The sequence below is a fragment of the Drosophila arizonae genome, chromosome 4 (assembly GCF_054131065.1).
Source record: "Drosophila arizonae isolate 15081-1271.41 chromosome 4, UAZ_ARI_1.0, whole genome shotgun sequence".
In the NCBI taxonomy this organism is placed as follows: domain Eukaryota; kingdom Metazoa; phylum Arthropoda; class Insecta; order Diptera; family Drosophilidae; genus Drosophila; species Drosophila arizonae.
Genome location: NC_142924.1, coordinates 26,720,685 through 26,746,121, shown reverse-complemented (window position 1 = coordinate 26,746,121; position 25,437 = coordinate 26,720,685). Strand labels below are relative to the sequence as shown.

Below are 25,437 nucleotides of genomic sequence, written 5' to 3'. Positions count from 1 at the left end.
TGAGCATTTGTGCTCACTAAAAAATATAATATTGATAATAATACTATTATTTGTCCTATTTATTCTATATCAAAGTCGCACGTTAGGCCTGTACGCATAGTTTTTCTGGCAAGTGTATATCCGTGTAAAATACTTACGAGAGGACTTTAAGAACTTGTTCATTGCTATTGTATATGACTATTTTAATCTGTTGAAAGCTAAAAAATTACAATTAATAAAAAAAAAGATTGCAATTTATTGTTGTTGTAAATTACACGTTACTACGCTTGCAACTACTTCGAAATAAAAAAATTGCCATCGATCTATCGCACTTCACGAGTTCTATCGATACTATCGATAGAGTCCTCGATGGGTTTCCCAGCTCTACTATGTCTGTTGTTAAAGATTGTCTACGCATAGCTCTGTACAGTTGTATATATATATATATATATATTTTTTTTGTAAGAACCAAGAATTCAATAGAATATAGTATATAGACATATTGAAAAATAGGTTTATTAAATAAGTACAATATACAGTATATAAATGTATATTATGTAAATTTGTTGGAGACAATTTTTTTAGTTTTGTCGTTGCGTTTATGACAGACTAACGCAATTTACTAAAGGCGATGAGAAAATAAACGTTTCTCTTGATTCCAGGTCATTCAATAAAGTTATATTGTATATTCCATACGAAAATATCTTCGGCTTCCAAGAAATATGGATATATTGGATATCGATGAAGTATTAAAAGATGATTCATACATGTATGTAGCAACATTTGTATTTGCATCTGCGGTTAGTTCAACTGATAAGAATACATGCGTTTGTTTTTCTTTAAAATTTTAGTTTTCTGGCCGATAAAACACACGATGATATATCAAATATTCTTCACCAATGGAAAACTAACAATCAACAACACTTGCAACAATATTTACAGCCGAGTAATGAAGAAGGTGCGTACGTCTATCATAAATACATATACATATGTATGTACATAAATACACATACATATTTGTGTATATTAGAATGCATATTAAACATCATGTTAACATAAAAAACAATATCATTTGAATTATAGAATTCGTTGAAATGGTGCGATTACGTTATTAATAAGTGTAGGCGAGCAGCTTTTTAACTAGTAGGTGTAATTGTATTTTTCTTATTTACATAATATTGCTCCCATTTGGAGGAATTCATTAATTAAATCAATCTGCAAATGATTTCAAATTTACAAATATTCTCAATATGCCAGTAATGATATCGGAAAAGTGTCCACAGTTGAACACCAATGTGCGTAGGGTGATCATCCGTCCTGGAATTCCGGGACATGTCCGGCTTTTGGAGGTAATGTCCTGGTGTTCCGGCCGATGCTACTTGGAAGTATTAAAAATAGCGCAAATTTCGAAAGGGCTTTTGTCTTACTAAATACAAAGTGGTCAGACGAAAGAAATAAGTTACTGGTGGAGAATATTAAAAACATCCATATAGTTCAATTGAATTTTGTGGACATAAAAACATTAAATATTGATGAAAGAAATGTTAGGTTGGTAGTTGTTGGGTTTGGTAGTTGTTGACAGTCCAAGAATGGGCTCCGGCCCAGATGGTCACCCTAAATGTGTGGCTTTGGCGAAATATCAGCGCCTCATATGTTGCATATTAATTCTAAGAGTTCACTGCTCTAGCTCTCAACACAGAATCATTTGGTATGACATGCACATCTCTTAGCCTGATTGACCAATTGGGTAAACTCAGAAGTTTCTCCCACAGACACAGACACACTAACCTAATTTTTATTTTTGTTGATGTATCAATTAAAACTAATTTATGTATTTATATATATATTTTATATAAAGCATACAAGCATAATTCAAAAACATTCACGAGGCCCAAACGCAAATCACAGGCAGCAGAAAAAATGGAGGCACAATTTGTAAGTGAACATTTATTTTTTCAATTTAATTTTGTATTGATGTCATCAAAGATGAGACTAGTTATCATCACACTGTTTGTTTCTTGATGCGAAAATCGAAAAATCTGTAACTGTTAAAATGTATTATATTATATCATATTAATCCATAGTTTCCATGAAGAGGGGAAAAAATAAGATAGCAATAGTCGAAGGTAGCTGAATAGAAAACACCGAACCCCGACCGATCTGCGCTTATAATCTTATATTTATATATTTATTTAAATACTTTTGCCGTTTGACATGCCCCCTGTGGGCGGAGATATATCCGCCATAGCTCATTGGACTTGGGTGGTGAGCCCGAGTATATATACCAAATTTCAGGTCTCTCGCATCAATAGTGCTTAGAATTTTAAAACCCGCTATATTTTTATGTCTGATTTTCCATGCCCCCAGTGGGCGTAGACATTAATCTTTATAGAATATAACATTAGCTCACGTACAAAATTTTAACGTTCTACAATGGAGGACAAAAGTATTTTGACAACGCATTGCAAAAACTCTAACCGCTTATTTCTGCGTGCTGAGAGAGGTAACGGTACCCATTATATTTTTCAGAGAGAGCAAACATAAAAAGCTATAAATGACCAAAATATTGCAGTGATAACATAACTCATTATTTTTCTCTAATTTTTTGCATGGTAGATAGTCATTATTTGTGTGGACAAAAGTATTTTGACATTCCTTTTCAAATTCATTTTCGGTAATTTGCTTGGATTAAAAAATACATAATTTTATTTTCTAAGTTATTTTTGGTGTCCTCTTTAATAATAGCCATTATTTCATCATAGTTTTCGGTAAATTATGGGCAAACAACGTGATTAAGTGAAATCATTAAAAAACAAGTAAGAAGACTCTAGTCGAGACTGCTCGACTTGGAGATACCCTGAACCCTCTAATCTGATATTCTAATCAGTCTGCACTTCTTTTCGACACACATACATACAAACGCACGTCTTAGAACGCACTCTGCTAACTGCGCAGTAAGCAGCGACTGCGCTTGGGCTGCGCTGTAGTGTGGGCAACATTATAACAATTTATTTGTTGAATAATTTAATTTCTAGACGTACAATCTTAATAAAACTTTCAGAGCGTAATATGGCGAAAATGTATGCACATTCCAAAGCACACTTCTCTAGTACTTGAAATACGCCTTTTACAAAGGTGAGGCTGAGGGGGTGAATTTAAGGGTGGGGGGTAAATTTTAGCAAAAATCGAAATTGTATAAATTGCATATAAGCATACATTAAAAATTTAGAGACTCTAGCTCTAAAGATATAGAAGATATAATTAAATAACTAGCTTTCGATAAGGTTTTTGATCGATAGTAAAATATCGGGAGTAGTTATCGATGTAAAAAGAAAAATTTGATATGCGCGTGATATACACGGACCTAGGAAAAAAATTTCAAGTCTCTAACTCTTATATCTTCTGAGATCGACGCGTTCATATGGACGGAGGGACGGACGGACGGACGGACGCACGGACGGACAGACAGACGGACAGAGCCAAATCGACTCAGCTCGTCGCCCTGATCAAGAATATATATACTTTGTGGGGTCTGCCACGCCTCCTTCTGTCTGTTACATACTTTTAACAAAACCATTATACCCTGATTTCCCATTGAAAATGGGTTCAGGGTACAACAAGTAAGAACGTTGCAGTCGAGCGATATCGATTGCAGAAGACTCATTCACAGCCCAAACGCTACATTGGCTTTTCTTTGCTATGTGGCGTCATAACAATAGTGTGATTTCGTTTTAACTACTGTTGATCGAAACGTTGCGGTGGTGCTGTAGGCTGAAGCGCCGGCGATCTTTATTTTAGATATTTACATGAACATACTTTTCGGCTTGGGAGCGAGTTCAAATCCCGCGAAAAACTCGTTTTTGCCAATTGTAATTTTTTTTGTTATTTTAGCTTTTTTATATTTTATTAATTTTATAAAAATGTTTCCTTCCGTGCTATCAGTGCCTATTCAGCCTATTTATGTGAACAAATACATAAATAGATGGCTGACGCATATAAATGCCTCGCCCCTAGTGGCCGTAGACTCCTCATTTTTCGCCAGTTCTTAGAACGAGCAACCGGTAACCTAAATACAAAATTTGAATTCTTACGCTCAAAAAATGTAAAAATTACGGAGTATTTTTCAATATACCACGCCCCTAAAGAGGCTTAAAAATTATTTTTGGGGCATCGATAGAGAAGGCTACCAGTAACTTAACTATCCAAATTTGAAGCTTCTAGCTCTTAAACTATAGGACATATATCTACCATAGCTCGTTGGACTTGGGTGATCAACCTGCGTATATATACAAAATTTCAGATCTCTAGCATCAATAGTGCCTAAAATATAGCAGAATTCGAAAAATTACTATATCTTCAGGTCCAATTTACCACGCCCCTTGTAGGCGTAGATATATAATTTTTCATCATAGAATCAAAACATCAGCTTACGTTCAAAATTTCAGCATTCTAGGTTTATAACTAGGAGATACAGTTTTACCGGATTTGCCACGCCCCTAATGGGCGGAGATATATCCGCCATAGCTTGTGATCTTGGGCGGTCGGCGCGGACCTACATACCAAATTTCAGCTTTCTAGCTCTTCAACAAACATGATTTCTGGTATATCGGAAAATGCATTTTCCGATTTGCCACGCCCCTAGTGGGCGGATCCAGACAATTTTAACACTTTATAAATCGGAGATATACACGAGTATGTGCTCCAAATTTCAAGTCTCTAGCTTCAATAGCGCCAAAATAGATTGCGTTCATACGGACAGACGGACGGACAGCAAGACGGACATTGCACAAAACCAATATACTCATTTCACTTTCGTGAATGAGTCTAATAAAAAAAAATTGTTCGTGTTTCGTGGAGTATAAGTTACAAAAAGAGAAAAGTAGTGATGAAGTTTAATTGTACACGTATTGTGTGAACCCTCTATTATTAGAGGCTATTAACCGTTTTTTCTCCTTTTTGCTCCATTTCGAAAAAATAACAATTTTCTAGGAAAATATGAGTTTCAAAGCTACGAATTTGTAGACGTATGGTCAAGCAAAAATCGCCAAGTAGAGCTAAACAAAATTTTGTATCGTTGAGAAAATGAATAACAATATAAACGAAAGTATGGAAAACATTATTTCTGCTCAAGTTGTCAAATTTATTGATTTTATTAAAAATTTTTGCTAAAAACTAGCCGGAATCTATAAAAAAAATTCAAAAAAGGTCATTCATGGGAAGAATATTGAGAAACTTAAAAGAGCCGAGGTCCTCGCGAAATGAAATTCTCCATAAGGAAGCTAATTATGAAGAAGTTGGCACTCAAGTGCAGATAAAATTTGCTTCTGATCTTGCAAGACAAGAGGAACACACTATTTGCTATCTTTTCTTAGCCTTATATAAATAGGGAAAAATTTAGGGCGTTAAGTGCTCAAATATTGAAATATACATGAATAACTACGCTTCGTATCCCATGTCCCAACTGTGAATAAAGTTTTGATCCATGGATACCAGTTGATGGATAGCTGCTAGTATTCTTGAAAGACGAAGATAAACATGATCTAGACAATTTGAATATCGAATTAGGTGAAAAATATTAAGATTATTATACCCTGAACCCATTTTCAATGGGAAATCAGGGTATAATGGTTTTGTTGAAATGTATGTAACAGGGAGAAGGAGGCGTGGCAGACCACACAAAGTATATATATTCTTGATCAGGGCGACGAGCTGAGTCGATTTGGCCCTGTCCGTCTGTCTGTCCGTATGTATGAACGCGTCGATTTCAGAAGATATAAGAGCTAGAGACTTCAAATTTTTTTAAAAATGTCCGTAATTACAGCGCGCATATCAAGTTTATCATTAAAAATCGATAACTCATCCCGATCTTTTTTATCGATAAAAAACCTTATCGAAAACCAGTTATAAAATTATATCTTCTACACCTTTATTGCTAGAGTCTCCAAATTTTTAATGTATGCTTATATGCAATTTATACAATTTCGGTTTTTGTTCAAATTTACCCCCCACCCTTAAATTCACCCCCTCACCCTCACTTTTGTAAAAAGCGTATTTCAAATACTAGAGACTTGTGCTTTGGCAAATACATGCATATCCATGTTATAATCATAATCTGAAAGTTTCATGAAGATTGTAAGACCACAAAGTTATTAAACAATTAAGTTCTCATAGTAAGCGCACACTGCGCCCATGCGTGTTTATGCTTGCATGCGTACGTGTTTGTGTATGTGGGTGTAAATGTTTGTGTATGTGTGTTTGTGTATGTGTGTGTGTGTATGTATGCCTGTCAGTACGTGCGCGCGTGCGTGCGTGTGTGTGTGTATGTGAGTGAGCGTGTGTGTGTTTGTGCGTGTTTCTTGTGTATGCTGAAAGACGCGAAAAATTATTGAAATATCTATTGCTCCAAGGGTTCAGGGGATCTCGTAGTCGAGCAGTCTCGACTAGAGCTTTCTTACTTGTTTTAAAATGACCGTATTTACAGAGTTTGCTTTTAAATTCCCGTTATGTTTTAATCGAATAAGAACATTTAAGTTCAAGTCAGATGCCAGTATAGCTAATTGTGTATGATTTTTAATTTTTTTAAATTTCTCAAATATTCAATATAATATGTAGATCATATGCTGAAAGTTTCATTAAATTCCGCTAAGTCAATCGACGTTAAAACATAATAAAATGTTTGGCCAATTAACAAAAGCACGTGCAGCAGCTACAACCGTTTCGTATACTTGTGCACACATACAGTCAAATTTCTTCTGGAAATTTATAGAATCACGCTTTAATGTTATAATCCGTTTCATGAAGAAAGTACATCCACAAGAAAAGTTATCAAACAATTAAGTTCCTATAGTAAGCCGACACTACAGCCCATCCGTGTTTATGAGTGCATGCCTATATGTGTCTGTGAAAGTGTGTATGCGTGTGTGAATTTCTTGTGTAAGCAGAAAGACGCAAAGAATTATTGAAATATCAGGTGATCGAAGGGTTCAGGGGATCTCGTAGTCGAGCAGTCTCGACTACAGGTTTCTTACTTACTATAGCCTGAACCCATTGGGAATAGGAAATCAGGGTATAATGGTTTTGCTGAATTGTATTGTATTGTAACAGGCATAAGGGGGCGTGGCAGGCCCCACAAAGTATATATATATTCTTGATCAGGGCGACGAGTTTAGTCGATTTAGCACTGTTCGTCTGTCCGTAAGTGTGAACGCGTCGATCTTAGAAGATATAAGGACTAGAGACTTCAATTTTCTTTTTAAATGTCCGTATATATAGCGCGCATATCGAGTTTACCTCCAAAAATCATTGCATTAATTTTTTTATCGATTAAAAACCTTATCAAAAATCAGTTGCAAAAGTATATCTCCTACATCTTTAAGACTAGAGTGTCAAAATTTTAAATATATTTTCATCTCATTATACTCATTCACGAAAGTGAATCAGTATATTGGTTTTGTGCAATGTCCGTCTTGCTGTCCGTCCGTCTGTCCGTCTGTCCGTCTGTCCGTCCGTCCGTCTGTCCGTCTGTCCGTCTGTCCGTATGAACGCAATCTATTTCGGCGCTATTGAAGCTAGAGACTTGAAATTTGGAACAGATACTCGTGTATATCTCCGATTTATAAAGTGTTAAAATTTTCCCGATCCGCCCACTAGGGGCGTGGCAAATCGGAAAATGCATTTTCCGATATACCAGAAATCATGTTTGTTGAAGAGCTAGAAAGCTGAAACTTGGTATGTAGGTCCGCGTTGACCACCCAAGATCACAAGCTATGGCGGATATATCTACGCCCATTGGGGGCGTGGCAAATCGGATAAAACTGTATCTCCTAAAGTTGTAAACCTAGAATGCTGAAATTTTGCACGTCAGCTAATGGTATGATTCTATAAAGTCTGAAGATAAATTATAAGTCTACGCCCGTTGGGGGCGTGGCAAATCGGACCTGAAGATATAGTGATTTTTTAAATTATCCTATATTTTGGACACTATTGATGGCAGAGACCTCAAATTTTGTATATATACTCGGACTGATCACCCAAGACCAAAAAGTTTTGTCGGATATATGTCCGCCCACAGGGGGCGTGGCAAACCGCAAAAGTTTATATCTCCTAAAGTATAATAGCTAGAAGCTTCAAATTTGGATAGTTGAGTTACTGGTAGCCTCCTCTATCGATTCCCCAAAAATAATTTTTACGCCTCTTTAGGGGCGTGGCATAACGAAAAATACCCTGTAATTTTCACATTTTTTTAGGGTAAGCATTCAAACTTTGCAGTTAGGGTAACGTTATCTCTTTCTAAAAACTGACCAAAAATGAGGTGTCTACGCCCAGTTGGGGCGTGGCAAATCGGAAAAACCTGTATATTCTACAGTATTAGAACGAAACTTAACTACTAAATTGTTGATGGGATGTGAATGAGTATTCCGCAGTCGGTAACGCCCGACTGCAACGTTCTTACTTGTTTTTATACAATTTTGATTTTCGTAATATCTTGGAGGAGACCGGCTTCAAATTCACCAGACTCCTTAGTGAAGTTCAGATGCCAGAATAGCTAATTGTGAATGATTTGGCATTTTTATACCCTGAACCCATTTTCAATAAATCAATTTTCAGGGTATAATGGATTTGTTGAAATGTATGTAACAGACAGAAGAAGAAAATGTATGTAACAGTCAGAAGGAGGCGTGGCAGGCCCCGCAAAGTATATATATTTTTGATCAGGGAGACGAGCTGAGTCGATATTTGAATTATTCAATTAATAATTTCTCGTAATATTGCCCACACTGCAGCGCAGCCCATGTGCATGTGTGCAGAATGATTAAAATATCAGCTTGAAGGGTTCAGGGTATCCTAGTCGAGCAGTCTCGACTACTTGTTCTGTGTGTGTGTGTTTCTTGTATAAGCAGAAAGACTCGAAAAATTATTGTGAAATATGAACTCTCCGATGGGTTCAGGGTAGTCGAGCAGTTTCAACTAGAGTTTTCTTACTTGTTTGATAGTGAATTATAATAAATAAAGCCAATGACATAAGTCGTCCGTGCTACTTTGCTTACTTCAAACTAGCTTTAATTTTAATTCAACTATCCATTCTATCCTTTTTCAACTCTTAAAGACGTTAATTTAAAGATATTTATTTAACTAAATTATATTTTAAAATAATTGTATTTTTTAATGATAATAATTGTATTTTGTTCAAATTTACCCCCCACCCTTAAATTCACCCCCTCACCCTCACTTTTGTAAAAAGCGTATTTCAAATACTAGAGACTTGTGCTTTGGCAAATACATGCATATCCATGTTATAATCATAATCTGAAAGTTTCATGAAGATTGTAAGACCACAAAGTTATTAAACAATTAAGTTCTCATAGTAAGCGCACACTGCGCCCATGCGTGTTTATGCTTGCATGCGTACGTGTTTGTGTATGTGGGTGTAAATGTTTGTGTATGTGTGTTTGTGTATGTGTGTGTGTGTATGTATGCCTGTCAGTACGTGCGCGCGTGCGTGCGTGTGTGTGTGTATGTGAGTGAGCGTGTGTGTGTTTGTGCGTGTTTCTTGTGTATGCTGAAAGACGCGAAAAATTATTGAAATATCTATTGCTCCAAGGGTTCAGGGGATCTCGTAGTCGAGCAGTCTCGACTAGAGCTTTCTTACTTGTTTTAAAATGACCGTATTTACAGAGTTTGCTTTTAAATTCCCGTTATGTTTTAATCGAATAAGAACATTTAAGTTCAAGTCAGATGCCAGTATAGCTAATTGTGTATGATTTTTAATTTTTTTAAATTTCTCAAATATTCAATATAATATGTAGATCATATGCTGAAAGTTTCATTAAATTCCGCTAAGTCAATCGACGTTAAAACATAATAAAATGTTTGGCCAATTAACAAAAGCACGTGCAGCAGCTACAACCGTTTCGTATACTTGTGCACACATACAGTCAAATTTCTTCTGGAAATTTATAGAATCACGCTTTAATGTTATAATCCGTTTCATGAAGAAAGTACATCCACAAGAAAAGTTATCAAACAATTAAGTTCCTATAGTAAGCCGACACTACAGCCCATCCGTGTTTATGAGTGCATGCCTATATGTGTCTGTGAAAGTGTGTATGCGTGTGTGAATTTCTTGTGTAAGCAGAAAGACGCAAAGAATTATTGAAATATCAGGTGATCGAAGGGTTCAGGGGATCTCGTAGTCGAGCAGTCTCGACTACAGGTTTCTTACTTACTATAGCCTGAACCCATTGGGAATAGGAAATCAGGGTATAATGGTTTTGCTGAATTGTATTGTATTGTAACAGGCATAAGGGGGCGTGGCAGGCCCCACAAAGTATATATATATTCTTGATCAGGGCGACGAGCTTAGTCGATTTAGCACTGTTCGTCTGTCCGTAAGTGTGAACGCGTCGATCTTAGAAGATATAAGGACTAGAGACTTCAATTTTCTTTTTAAATGTCCGTATATATAGCGCGCATATCGAGTTTACCTCCAAAAATCATTGCATTAATTTTTTTATCGATTAAAAACCTTATCGAAAATCAGTTGCAAAAGTATATCTCCTACATCTTTAAGACTAGAGTGTCAAAATTTTAAATATATTTTCATCTCATTTTTATACAATTTTGATTTTCGTAATATCTTGGAGGAGACCGGCTTCAAATTCACCAGACTCCTTAGTGAAGTTCAGATGCCAGAATAGCTAATTGTGAATGATTTGGCATTTTTATACCCTGAACCCATTTTCAATAAATCAATTTTCAGGGTATAATGGATTTGTTGAAATGTATGTAACAGACAGAAGAAGAAAATGTATGTAACAGTCAGAAGGAGGCGTGGCAGGCCCCGCAAAGTATATATATTTTTGATCAGGGAGACGAGCTGAGTCGATATTTGAATTATTCAATTAATAATTTCTCGTAATATTGCCCACACTGCAGCGCAGCCCATGTGCATGTGTGCAGAATGATTAAAATATCAGCTTGAAGGGTTCAGGGTATCCTAGTCGAGCAGTCTCGACTACTTGTTCTGTGTGTGTGTGTTTCTTGTATAAGCAGAAAGACTCGAAAAATTATTGTGAAATATGAACTCTCCGATGGGTTCAGGGTAGTCGAGCAGTTTCAACTAGAGTTTTCTTACTTGTTTGATAGTGAATTATAATAAACTAGCTGGCCCGGCAAACGTTGCATTGCCCTCTATATTATTTCTAGGTAAAAAATTGTTGAAAGCTATGTTGTTCAGGCTGGGATACACTGATAAATTTATTAATCGGATTTTCATTCAAGCACCTTGTTGTAAACGACATTCTTCGTTTTTTGGTCGGGTGCAAGAACAAATAATGCGGATCGTTTGCCAACACGTGAGCATGCCACGTACAATTGACCATGAGAAAAACACGCATTTTCTAGATTGAGGCCACAAATAGTCAAAGATTGGCCCTGTGACTTGTTGATCGTCATGGCGAAGGCAAGACGAAGCGGGAATTGAATTCGTTTAAATTCAAAGGGCATATCTGTTGAGCTCATCGGAATCCTAGGAATAAGAACTTCCTCATCTTTAAATTTTCCTTTGAGTATCAACGCGTGAATCACATTGCTCATCAGTTTTCTTATCACCAAACGCGTTCCATTGCACAGTTTTGGTTGGTTTAAATTTCTAAGCATGCAAATCATGGAGAATTGCTCTTTTCATAGCTGTGTTCATTTCTTGACGCCGGTCAAGTTGTTCTTCCATATTGCCCATGAAGTATATTTGCAAGAATTTTTGCTGTGCATCTTCAATAGGTTGCAATGATCCAATGCGATGGCAAATCTGGCCTTGAATCTTTAAATTCAAAGCCATAGTTATAGTTATATTTACAAACACTATTTACAGAAATCTAACAAACTACATTATTCAAAATTTTTTTTTGGCAGACATAGAAAATAAAATTTTTAACGTAAATTACCTTAAATATCCGTCTCCAATATTTTCCGCCCCAAATTATGTCATTTGGAAACAGGCATTGTATTTTTGAGTGTTCGCTAGAAAATGTCGTGATTCTAGTGTTTCGCCATAAAGCAGGGAACGCAATGGCTATGGTGACCGCTAATGGCAATGTCACTTTACCACTAAGGCAGCACAAACCGGGCGTTTCACCAGCAAACTTCAATGCGCCACAATGCTAGCAAACAACGTCCATTGGACCAATGCAAACTAAACGATTCAAGCTGTAATCAATGGTGCAATCATATCGAAACGCTGCTCGATTCAAATCAATCCTTGAACCATTTCTTATTGCCATTTCACGGGCTGCCTCTCTTTGAGAAGCACGAATTAAGGCCCTTCTTCCCTGGGTACTAACGCGGAGCCTTTCTCGGGCGATTTCTCGATCTTCGTCAGATAATTGACTCGCGCTATTCCGTTGCCTAATTGCATTATGGGTCCGCCGGTAAAGATTAGATCTTCTAGGACGCGGCATTTTTATTAATAGTAATACTGCCCTCGCACAAAACCATATAAAACAATCGAGAAATATAAATATAAATAATTTACACAAATTTATGTTTGAGACAAACAAATACCTGAACTTTCGAGATATTTAGCTTTTGTAAAAGTCCAAAAATACAATTTTTAATAATTAACTTTTTTTTTTTTAATTTCGAATTTTGAATTTTGAATTTTTTATTTATTTTTGATTGTTAGGTTTTAATCTTTTGATTTTTTTTTTAATTTTTGCAGATTTTTGATTTGAAATATTTATAAAGTTTAAAAGTCCGAAAATATAAAAAGCCAAAAATACACTTTTTAATAATTACCTTTTTTTTTTTTTAATTTCGAATTTTTAATTTTTTATTTATTTTTTGAACAGTCAGGTTTTAATCTTTTGATTTTTTGCAGATTTTTGATTTGAAATATTTTTCCTTTTGATTTGAAAATTTTTTTTTTTTTTTTTTTTTTTTTTTTTTTTTTTGAATAGTCAGGTCTGCTCGAGGTCAGGAGACCGTAGACTGACTGACTACATTTGTTTATTTACTTCTACACTATTGTCAAAACTGTCACTGTTACCAAGCCTACTGGGTATACAAAAAATTTGAACATTTGGGGAAAAAACCGCGTTTTTCAAGTATTCGGCAAATTTTTTCAGTATTTTTAAGACCCTATACTAAACTCGTTGCGGAGACAAATCCAACAAATCAAAAACCATGAAAATTGGTTCAGCCCAAATCAAGTTATAAGCAGTCTTCACTTTTACACAACTTTCTTTTATATATATAGATAAAGCCAATGACATAAGTCGTCCGTGCTACTTTGCTTACTTCAAACTAGCTTTAATTTTAATTCAACTATCCATTCTATCCTTTTTCAACTCTTAAAGACGTTAATTTAAAGATATTTATTTAACTAAATTATATTTTAAAATAATTGTATTTTTTAATGATAGACTATAAATTTCACATTAACTAATTAGTTAAAATTCTTTATGCAGACACAAACTACAAATGTTACATCAGCAACAAATTCAGTATCGCCGATGCTAAGTTTGGAAATTGGAGGACTTGTGACGAATTTGCACAAATCTTTACTGCAGGACACGTCGCCACCATCGTCGATATGTACATCAATAAACAACGGCTGTATGAATAGTTCGCTTATCAGCTCAGCTGACTTTACGAATCTCAACTTTTTACAATCGATCCATAGTTTGGAAACAAATAATACGACTTCAACAAGAGATCACATGTCGACAATGACAACGCTAATGAATCACGTAGGCTACAATCTGAGCGACATGGTTAGGGACCGCAAAGTTCTCGACTCACTTAGCATGTCCGGTGATGGCACACTAATTAAGGATTCACATATTGGCCAAATTGATGATATTTCATTAATGCCACTAAGCAAAACAGCATCCGGTTGCAGCACCATGGATAATAGCACTGACAGTGTCTCCACCCCCAATGAAATGCAGGGGCACGCTCAAGCTCAGTTGTGTGCAACGATGGTGTTGAGTGAGGAGTTGATTGGTGATACTACATTTAATCTGGTGGATAGTTTGACTTCACGTACTACAACAGAATCTCAAAGTGAAGGGGATGCAAACGTCTTGTTTAAACGGCCAATCGCGGTGCTAAACGAAACACAGCTGCTTGCGGGGCGACAGGTCAACAGTACTTTTACCGAAGGGTGCCATACTCCCGAAGCAGCTCGTTGCGATACACCTGAAAATATTGAGACGAAATTGTCCTTAATTCAGATGCAATCTACGCCACTAACGACTTTAAACAGCCGTTGTCCATACAACTATAACAACAACAATAAAAATAATTATAATAATAACAACAATAAGGTGCCTATCTACACGCCGACAGAGACAAGTCACGAAGAAATAGTAAACATATCTCCGATTGTGAGTAGTATAACGCCCCACAAAAGCTACAGCTGCCGACAAGAGTTAAATCATACCTATGAACCACCAACGGAATCATTAAAGAATCTTCAAATTAGAGGGGCGCCTGAGTGGTTTGATGGCCAAAAGGTTGTGCATGATACAATGCACTTGCTTGAACAAATTGAACAACCAGCCACAGATGCAACATACGACAAGTCTGATGAAAATTTACAGATGCAGTGCGTCTTAGGTTTAGCCGAGGCAGAAGTAGAGCTGCTTGCTCATCAGGGTGATGAAGAGCAGTTTGAGCATATGCTCGCTGAGCTTGGCAGAGTAAACACACTCAATGCGGAGCAGATAAAAATGCAAAAGTCATTGGAAAGTATTAAGCGTCGCTTTCAGAAAGATGAGCATCCTTCTCGAGCTGAGCAGCAGCCACAGGTGGATTTGGCGCATGACACGCCGCCTTCGTCGAAGTCGCATTTAATAAATAGTCTAAATCAAAGTAACAGCCAATCATCTAATAGTAGTGAACGTTTACTTAACCGACGTAGTCGACTCTATGACGATTTTAAGTTGGTTGCAATGCACGACAGTGTAGCCAGTACCGCCAGTTGCAATTCAACATCTTTTGTAGTTCATCGAAGGGAAGATGAGCCATCAAATACATCGGGGACATGCATACCACTATTTGAGACTGAAAAGCACGGGGTGGACATAGAAACTGAACAAAACCAGACGACCATAGACTCTGAATCACTGAACTATAAGATGGCTGAGCGCCGCACTAGAGATCGAGAACGTTTTAAAACTATTAAAATAACTAGCGAAATGCGCGCTACTGACGAGAAGCTGGGATACATTGTTGTACCCTGTATTGACGATGAAGATCCCCAGTATCAGCCATTAAATTCAGCTAAAATAGAAGATCGTCCACAATCGCCAAAAAGTCGACTTTCGCGGCTTGATAAAAAATGTCTTGGAAACATTAATGGATCAGAAAACAATGCCGTTGTCGGCAAAAATTACTTGACCTACAAGAAGCCAAGAGACAAAAGTTTGTTGATGCAAAAACAGCCTCAAGCGCAACCCCCGACGCTCGCATGTGGACAAAATGCGCGATCTCAACCACGTTCGCTATCTCGACCACGTTACATTAGTAGCTTACAAAAGCTAGGTACTGTGAGCAAAGCAACATCTGCTGGCGGTGGTCTGAATGCTGTATCATCTGCAATTTCTAGGGCAACATCGAGAGAAATAGCTCCAAAACCTGGGGATGGAGTAAAAAGTCCGATGGGCATTAAGTCAAAGTCATTTCATAACTTGTCCTCGAACATTTGCAGCTCTATGGGTGCTGGTGGTGAGGTAATGCCACCTCGACAGAGCTTAGGTGACGCGCTGAAAATACCTAGCAACCAAATTAGCAAGTTGTCAAGTGTCTTTCGAGCAGAACAACAGAATGAGGTATGTAGTGCAAAAAATTAAATACAAAAATTATTTATTATGAGATGAGAAGTAACAATAAAATGTATTCATTAGGACGAAACTTCCGTATTTAAAGTGCCCAAGTTTGTTGGCACCTTGCGTGCGCCGAATAATTCCGGAGGCCCAAGCAAGCGAGTTGTGGGAAATGGACTGGCTCGACCCTCTTCCGGCTATTATAGTTTGACTATGAGAGGAGTTGGTGATTCTGAAACACCTGAGGTGAATCCAATCTTGAAACTTCAATTTAATGTAACTTATATTATATATTACTTATATTACGTCGCAGAGTCTCTCTTCTGCATCTTCGCGCGGTAGTCTGTATGATAAGGATGTAAAACAAACTGATGCGTTTGAAGCAGTGGCACTAAGCGCAAGGCTGGGGCAAGTGACATCTGGTACAAGAGGCATTCCGAAGCCATCAGCTCTTCGGCAACCTACACAAATAAAACGCAGTGGATTACCCCGGCCTTCTAATATTTTAAGGCGTTGACCCAAACGGAATCCTAGATTCCAAGAAACCTCGAACAAAAAGAAATATAGTATAGAACTTTGTTTATATGAAGAAATTCTTATTATTCACCAGCTTGGTTTCTCCTGTCGTACTGATAATTGCTTTCTAAATTTTGCATTCATTAATTAGATTTCCATTTAGTTTAAATTATAAAATTAATTAATTATATTTTCCATTTAGTTTAAATTATAAAAAAAAAACGAGCACCGAAATTGTAAACACACTATGCCTTAAACTAGAAACGGAGTAAGCTCCATATGAATTATAGTACTGAAACGAAAAAAAATTTATATTTTTGTAAAAGATTCAAACAGTTTAGATATACATATATATTATTTGTTGTCATTTAAAGCTGAAAATAATGAAATCGAATATATATCTTATATATAAAATTCTCGTGTCAATTCTCGCTTCGACCGATACTCACGAAATTTTGTGTGCAGGTCGGGTATGTCTGAGAATCGGCCAACATCTATTTTTCATGGCCTTAAGTTTATAGGCCACCATCCGTTTTTTGTTTTTTTTTTGTTTTTTTTTTTTTTTGTTTTTTTTTTTGTTTTGTAGAAATTTATATAACAGGCAGAAGGAGGCGTGGCAGACCCCATAAAGTATATATATTCTTGATCAGGGCGACGAGCTGAGTGGATTTAGCCCTGTCCGTCCGTCTGTCAATATGTTTGAGCGCGTCGATTTCGGAAGATACAAGAGCTAGAGAGCTCAAATTTTTCCTAATTCTGTGTAATTTATATGCATGTTATACGATTTCGGCTTTTGTTAAAATTTAACCCCCACCCCTATTTGTAAAATACTAGAATCTTGTGCTTTGGCAAATGCATGCATATCCATACTACTATTACTATAATAATCTGAAAGTTTCATGAAGAAAGTACATCCACAAGAAAAGTTATTAAACAATTAATTTCAATTAAGTTATCGTGTTTAAACGTGGCTGCTTGTGTGCGTGTATATGTGTGTGTGTGTATGCGTGTTGTTTTTTTTATATTTAACAATTATTTAACAATATATTTAACAATTTACGTTTATAATACAATATGTGTTTAGCATTGTTTCGCAGGCACTTTGCGCTCCCTTGGCCTGGGACAGCTCGCCCTCGCTGGATACTGCGAAGCTTCATCATAATTGTGGTCGCGAAGGTGCTTATAAGTTTCCAAGCTGATTTCAATGCCGATTTCAACATGGCATTGACTATGTTGTCCGCTCTGATGGAGCGGCCCACTGCTTCTTTTAGATGACGCCTCTCCTCCAGGCACCGTCCACATTCGAATAAAATGTGTTTGGCGTCTTCCACATGCTCTCGTCCGCACCAGGGGCATTCATCAGTTTCGTCGTGATCATAGCGCTTCAAATAGCTCCGAAAGCACCCATGCCCCGAAAGAATCTGTGAAAGATAAAAATTAACCTCGCCGTGTTTGCGGTTTACCCATGGCTCAAGCTCCGGGATGATAGTATGTGTCCACCGCCCTTTAGTTGAGCTACTCCACTTTCTTTGCCATCGTGCAATGCTGTTTGCTCTGATATTGTTGCGTCGTAGAGGCTCGTGTACATTCCGTTCCACGGACTATTCTGAACGCGCAGCAGACTCTGATTGCGCACAGTCTGTAGGTGGCGCAAATGCCCCGGCTGTAGCTCGGCGTGGCCATCGCTCTTGCCCATATTGGCGCAGCATAGAGGATGACTGACATAATGCCGCTCATTAGAAAGAGACGTCGTTGCTGTTTTGGTCTCCGCGTGTTATGCACAATTCTTGAGAGAGCTCTACAAGAGTCAGCTGCCTTTTTATGCATATATTCTAGGTGCTCGCGGAAAGTTAATTTTGTGTCTAACATGACGCCAAGATACTTTATCGCCCTCTTTGACGCGATGGTGACGTTGCCTATCTTTATATTGGCAGTTGCCACTTTTTTGCGACTGCTTACTAGGACGATTTCGGTTTTGTGTGCCGCTAGCGCAAGCCCAGCTCCTGTTAACCGATTTCTTATGCGATTGATACTTGCGCTGCATATATCCTCTGCTACATCCAGTAGAGGTGCCAAACTATCGATTGTGGGCCCCATCGATTGAGAACGATAGTAATTTCCAAACAATCGATAGTAGCCGATAGTCGCGATAGAAAACTGATTCTTAGCCTTCAAAATTTGAGCTTATATGAACTAGAGGTGCCATACTATCGATAGTAAGCACCATCGGTAGTGGGCGATTGTAAATTCGGAACCATCGATAGCTGTCGATAGCTCCCAAAATGAAACAACTATAATTATGTATTTAAAAACTTTGCCTATTCCATGTTCATAATGATTAAAACTCTTTAAAATTCAATTTATATAAAATAACAAAAAATCAGTATTTTACTAAATTCAATAAAGTAAACATTTTAGAATAGAAAATGATAAAAAAAAAGGTATTGTGATTATTGGGCTTTTGATCATACTCCTTTCCAGACGTCAAACACTTTGCAAAATTTTTGTCGCTTGATTTTTTTTAATATTTCCATACATCCTACATTTCATTTTTAATATTCTCCTTGCTTTTTATACCCTGAACCCATTTTCAATGGGAAATCAGGATATAATGGTTTTGTTGAAATGTATGTAACAGGGCGACGAGCTAAGTCGATTTGGCCCTTTCGGTCTGTCTGATATGAATAGGATCTGCGTTGGAAGTTAAGAAGAGGATGGAAGAGTCTCGTAGGAAAGGTGGTAAAGATGACGGTGCTATTCATGCCGACGATGTTGGACCACCTTATCCTGGGGATGGATTTCCTGTGTGCCATGGACACTGGCGATGTGTGTCGATAGAGAGCGATCGGTCTGGAGGTCCGATCTCGGTCGCTCGACCGGAGGCTCGTGGACGAGAACTCAAAGAGTACCAGAGGAGCGTCCCTGAGCAGCGTCCCTCCCCCGGATCCTTCATACGCACTACCGGAGGGCACTCTCAGTCAAGGCAATGGAACTAGAGATGGTGGGCGAATCTCGGAATAACTCGGCAGCGCGAAAGGCGCGAGAAATACTGGAGGCGGATGATAATGGAGAATTTTGGAGTGCCTCGTCGCCGCGGAGGTTATTGGACAAAGAAGAACGGAGGAAAGTGGATTATTTCCCCGACGACGCGAGATGTTCGATGGAAGTGCGGGGCGAGCAAAAGGGCCACTCGACAGAAGCAGATGCGACAGAGTCGGAAATGTCGGGTTGATTTCGGAGCAGCCCAGCGGTACGGAAAGTGCAAGAAGTGGAAAGGAGGAAAGGGTTCTTTCCTCGACGACGCAAGATGATTAATGGAGGTGCGGGGCGAACAAAAGGGCCCGCCAGAAGCGAACATGAGAGAATCGGAGATGGCGGAAGAAATTCTGAGTAGTCCAACGGCGCGGGATGCGCGAGCTACCTAGCTCGAAGCGTGGGAACACAGTGTTGCTGGTGTTGCACGATGCTTTCGCCAAATGGGTGGAACTGGTGCCGCTGAGAAGGGCCCCCACCGCGCTGCTGCAGGTGGCGTTCAGAGATCGCATCTTGAGTCGGTTCGGGGTGTCCAAGATGCTCGTCTGCGATAATGGCGCGCAATTTGCGAGCAGAGGGCTTAAGTCGTTCATGGAATCCGTGGGGGAGGGTGAAGTTGCAGTTCACAGCCCCGTACTCCCCCCAGATAAATCCCACCGAGAGGACGAACCGCACCGTGAAGACTATGATGGCCCAGTACATCGAAGGACACCAAAGCTTCTGGGACAGCGAGATATCGCTGGCAATAAACTCTAGTGTTGCGGACCCCACCGGACTCACGCCTGCGTTTCTGATGATGGGCAGAGAACCTCGCCTCCCGTCCGCACTCTACGACGAGGTCACGCCCGGTTCACCGACGAGGGAAATCGGGATCGGGAGCAGCAATCTGCAGATGGCGTCAAAGGTCCATGTTGAGGATTGATCTAGAAAAACTCATCATCAAGTGAGCATTTGAGCTAACGGTAAACACAGTCGTCGGCTGATCGCACATTTGTCTCTAGAATAAGAAACCGAATGTTCTGGATTATGAAATAGACGCAAACATAGAAGCATAAGGAGACATCCAGAACATTCGATATGCAGTAGAAGTAGGTATATAAGCGTGCTGTAAGTCGAGCCAAAGTTCATTCAGTAAGTTCATTGTGTAAGATCAATGTCAGTGTGTCGGCTCGGTTAGTTAAGTTCAAATCGTCGCGGTACGTGAAGAAGTGTACTTGTTACTGAATATTGTGTTAAATAAACTTTTTGCGTTGCGCCTACATATACCGTGTTTCATTTAAGAAAAACCTTCAACAGGTTATGGGCCCAGACAGTGCTAAACGTGTAATGTAGTGTGAAATCGAGTGCAAGTACAAAAGTGAATTAGTGGCAAATTTGTAACTAAATAAAGACAATGAAAATGGAGCCATTAAATATGAGAATTGAACGATTACGCGACAAAGACAATTGGCATTTGTGGTGTTTTATGATTCGTACGCTATTGGAAGAAGACGACGATGTTCTTGCCGTTTGTGAAGGTAGTTTGACGTGTCCGACACAGGAGTCTGCAACATACGAGAGAGACTCGAAAAGGTTCTTGAAAGCTGATAAGACTGCAAGGAAAATAATTATTCATTCTATCGAGAGAAGACCGATGGAATTGATTGTGAGCTGCAAAACAGCAAGAGAAATGTGGATAAAATTGAACTCTGTGTATGATATGAAATCAGAAGAAAATTTATCGGCTATTCAGAAACAATTTTTTGATTTCAAATGGATTGAAAGTGAGAGTGTGGACTACAATATTTCAAAGTTGGAAGTTTTGTGGAGCAAGATGAAAAATCTTGGAAGTGCTGTGCCTGAAACAATGTTAATGTCGCGAATCCTGTCATCTTTGCCTCAAAAGTTTAACTATTTTCATAGTGCGTGGGATTCGGTCGAAGACAGCAAAAGAATATTGAACAATTTGACGACTCGTTTAATGACAGAAGAAATGCGGTCAAAAGAACAAGAAGTGGTACCTGAAGAGTCAACAGCGTTAGTTGCCGACAACGAAAAAAATAAAAGAGAACATGAAAATAAGAAGAAAATTATGAAGTGCTATAACTGCGGCTTGATGGGACATCTGAAGAAGGACTGCTACAGGTGTTATATATGCAAGAAGAAAGGCCACAAGAGCAACACCTGTCACCAAAGGAGAAATGCAGGAAGTCAAGCGGAAAATAATCAAGGAGAATCGGGTGAATCATCGAGGAAAGGATTGATTGCGAGCAGGGACGGCAGAGAAGATGACGTGTGGGTGATCGACTTAGGAGCTTCTGATCACATGTCAAGGCGTCGAGATTGGTATTCTACTTATGAAGAATTTTTGGAGCCCCTGAGGATAGGCGTAGGTAACGGTAAATATATCACGGCGCACGGAAAAGGTAATATTGATATTGAAACTTATGTCAATAATAATAAAAGGGCGACGACAATGTTTGATGTTTTGTATGTTCCGGAAATAGTTTACAATTTATTTTCTATTATGTCAGCTGCAAAAAGGGGTGTTGATTGTCTTATTAAAAATAAAGGAACACAGTGTTTGTTGAGACGTGATAATAAAATAATTGCAACGGGTTCTAGGTTCGGAAACTTATTAAAATTAGATGCGAATGTTTTGATGCCAAAATTGTGTAATTTAACAAGAAAAATAGAATCGAAAGAAAGTGCTTCTTTACAAGTATGGCACGAGAGGTTTTGTCATCAAAACGTTCGACATGTTCGCGATTATTTGAAAAATAAGAATATTGATTTTCTAGAAAATGATTTCTTTTGTGAAGGATGTGCTTATGGGAAGCAGCATCGGCTAACATTTCACAAAAATATTGACCGTGCAACAAAGACACGAGAGATAATTCATACTGATGTTTGCGGTCCGATAGAGGTAGAGTCTATTGGTAAAAAGTTGTATTTTGTTAGCTTTAAAGATGATTATTCAAGTTATCGGGAAGTTTATTTTATACGTCATAAGTCGGAAGTATTTGAAAAACTCCAAATTTTTATTCAGGCAATTCAGAATCAATTTCATGAAAACATTAAAGAAATTCACAGCGATGGGGGTAGAGAAAGAAGTTAAACTGTTCTTTAATAAGAAGGGAATAAAACATATTGTTAATGCTCCTTATAGAATGGAGTTGCGGAACGTGAGAATAGAACTATTATTGAAGCTGCACGATCAATGTTGCATTCTAATTCTGAGTTACCATTATTTCTATGGGCAGAAGCAGTAAACACTGCAGTTTATGCAATTAACCGCACAGGTCCAACAAAACATGGGAATAAAACTCCATATGAGTTGTGGTTCAAGAAAGAGCCAGATATCGGAAATCTTAAAATTTTCGGGACTGAATGTTTTGTACATGTACCAAAAGAAAAAAGGAGAAAATTAGATAAAAAGTCTATTAAAGGATTTATAGTAGGATACGTTGAAAATTGCAAAGGATATCGTGTATATGTTCCAAATATGAGAGATGTAATTATAAGTAGAGATGTATGTTTTAAACCAGAAAACTTTACAGCTCAGTTTAAAAAACCTGAAATTTTAGTTGACAATTCTGAAAGTGAGACTAATGAAAGTGAATACGAAAATAATAAAATTGAAAATGTATCTGAACAAAATAATTGTAATGCACCTTACCGCGAAGCAATAGGAAATTTAATGCTTTTACAAGTTGTTTCAAGGCCAGATATAAGTTTTTCTGTTAATGTAGTTTCCCGAGAGCTAGAAAACCCGAAGCAGCATCACTGGACGTTAGTTAAGAGAATATTTCGTTATTTGAAAGGAACGATGGATTTGGGAATTTTATACAGTAAAAATAATAATATTTTTGAGACATATAGTGATGCTGATTATGCAGGTGATAAGAAAACTCGGAAATCTACATCTGGAATTTTGTGTAAATATGCGAATGCTGCAATAACGTGGCAAAGTAAAAAACAACAATGTATATCTTTATCAACAACAGAAGCCGAATATGTAAGTGCAGCTCTAGCAAGTAAGGAAATGATATGGCTAAAGAAATTGTTTTTTGATTGTAACATTAATTTAAGTAACTACATCTTGTTTATAGATAATATAAGTGCGATTAAGCTAATCAAAAATCCTGAATTTCATCAACGAAGCAAACATATAGATGTTAAATATCATTTTGTACGCGATTTATTTGAGAAAGGTGAGATAGATGTAAGGTATGTAAAGAGTGAAGAGCAGATCGCTGACATTTTTACTAAAGCTTTGCCAAAGCCCAGATTTTTGTATCTAAGAGAGAAATTGGGAATGAGGAATAAGGGACAAATTTGTTATAGAGATGTTGAGTTTTAGGGAGGGTGTTGAGGATTGATCTAGAAAAACTCATCATCAAGTGAGCATTTGAGCTAACGGTAAACACAGTCATCGGCTGATCGCACATTTGTCTCTAGAATAAGAAACCGAATGTTCTGGATTATGAAATAGACGCAAACATAGAAGCATAAGGAGACATCCAGAACATTCGATATGCAGTAGAAGTAGGTATATAAGCGTGCTGTAAGTCGAGCCAAAGTTCATTCAGTAAGTTCATTGTGTAAGATCAATGTCAGTGTGTCGGCTCGGTTAGTTAAGTTCAAATCGTCGCGGTACGTGAAGAAGTGTACTTATTACTGAATATTGTGTTAAATAAACTTTTTGCGTTGCGCCTACATATACCGTGTTTCATTTAAGAAAAACCTTCAACAGTCCAAGGTATTACAATTTGCACCGACGCGAATGGAGGCCTGCGCTGGGGTCAATGGTCCTGCTGCGGCAGCACCAGTTGTCTAGCTTTGCGGCAAAACTACCGCCCAAATTCGACGGTCCCTACAAGGTCATCTACTTCCTCTCGCCGAACGTAGTCCGGCTCTCCCGAGCGGGCGAACGGAAAAGAAGGGTGGCCAATCTTTCCATTCAGAGGACGGAGAGATCGACGGAACGCCGACGAAGTACGATATAGAGGAGAGGAGAGGATCCGTCCAGCTTGGACCGACCGCGGACGCGCAGCCATCCGGCCCGGCAGCATCAGAACTCGCGGATTATACGACCATGTAGCAGCGGACTCCGCTGTGTTGCGACGGAAGCCTCATACACAGACACATACACACACAAACACCCACGCATAAACACGCATGGGCTGCAGTGTGCGCTTACTATGAGAACTTAACTGTTTAATAATTTTTTTTTTGTGGACATACAATCTTCATAAAACTTTCAGATTATAATTATAACATGGATAAACAAACAGACGGACGGACGTACAGACAGACAGACGGACAGGGCTAAATCAACTCAGCTCGTCGCCCTGAGCAAGAATATATATACTTTGTGGGGTCTGTCATGCCTCCTTCTGCCATGTTACATACATTTGCCTGGTTGACCTGCAATCAAATTTATTATCAAAACCTAGTTTTATGTATCGAAGATTGATTTATTAATTTTACCTTCATCAATACTAGAGGGTCCATTTCTTGTGGGGCAATATTTCTCTCCAGATACTGCCACTTAATAATGTTTGCATCAGATCGGAGATTCCTCTTTTAGTAGCGCAGCGCTGGTTTACAAAATCAAAGAGTGTTTTCTTAGTGGTCGGGCTTGCTTCCACACTCAAGTTGGCTGGGTCTTCAGCATGAACCAAATTGACCAAATCATTTTCCAGCAAACTTGCTGCTTGCACAGTATTTTCATTTGACTGAAACCCGTCTTTTTTAAAGCGTGGATCCAAAATCGTAGCCAAGCTCGTTTTTAATCGACTCCAACATAGCATCTTTCATAAATTCGCCTACCTCAGTTGCCAACTGAAACATTTTGAATTTGCCGATAGAGTCATATGGCCAATGGTATTATCAATGACATAGTAACGTATTTGCCACCAGAAGCTTTTTCGGACACCTTAAGTAATGCTAATATTTTGTCAATATCTTTCAATACGTTGATTTCCTCCGCAGTCAATGGTAATAGTGCATTTGTTGTCGATAAAGGAACACTGGCAATGGCTTCATGAGTTAATAAAACTCTTTCAATCATATCGTGGAAGTTGGTGTTTCTTGCAACAAG

The 25,437-nt window shown here is 38.1% G+C and overlaps 1 protein-coding gene and 1 long non-coding RNA gene across 5 annotated transcripts; one reads left to right on the top strand and one right to left on the bottom strand.

The window, feature by feature from the left end:
* The first annotated feature begins 313 nt into the window (after positions 1–313).
* Positions 314–20,611, top strand: ssp2 (short spindle 2). Of its 4 annotated transcripts, XR_016270089.1 has the most exons (8): positions 332–440; positions 642–748; positions 831–937; positions 1,838–1,914; positions 13,443–15,809; positions 15,885–16,049; positions 16,117–18,760; positions 18,925–20,611. XR_016270089.1 is itself a non-coding variant. In XM_089468921.1 (7 exons), exons 2-7 carry the CDS (start codon positions 702–704, stop codon positions 16,318–16,320), a joined length of 2,967 nt encoding a protein of 988 aa, XP_089325047.1. In that variant the 5' UTR covers positions 314–403; positions 642–701; the 3' UTR covers positions 16,321–20,611. The 4 variants fall into 4 exon arrangements, 3 of the variants coding, with proteins under 3 accessions (XP_089325047.1, XP_089325046.1, XP_089325048.1); XM_089468921.1 differs by having other exon boundaries at positions 314–403; positions 16,117–20,611; XM_089468920.1 differs by having other exon boundaries at positions 16,117–20,611.
* On the bottom strand, positions 11,204–25,396 carry LOC149269505 (uncharacterized). Its single transcript, XR_016270090.1, has 4 exons — positions 24,825–25,396; positions 12,538–24,761; positions 11,922–12,451; positions 11,204–11,797 (listed from the first exon to the last, which is right to left on the bottom strand). It is a non-coding gene; the product is annotated as an uncharacterized LOC149269505 (long non-coding RNA).
* Positions 25,397–25,437: the final 41 nt, after the last annotated feature.

Coding starts and splice junctions, on each gene's coding strand:
- ssp2 (XM_089468921.1), top strand. CDS start 702: ATGGATATATTGGATATCGATGAAGTATTAAAAGATGATTCATACAT. Junction 938..1,837: donor ACAGCCGAGTAATGAAGAAG/GTGCGTACGTCT, acceptor TTTTATATAAAG/CATACAAGCATAATTCAAAA. Junction 15,810..15,884: donor GAGCAGAACAACAGAATGAG/GTATGTAGTGCA, acceptor TGTATTCATTAG/GACGAAACTTCCGTATTTAA.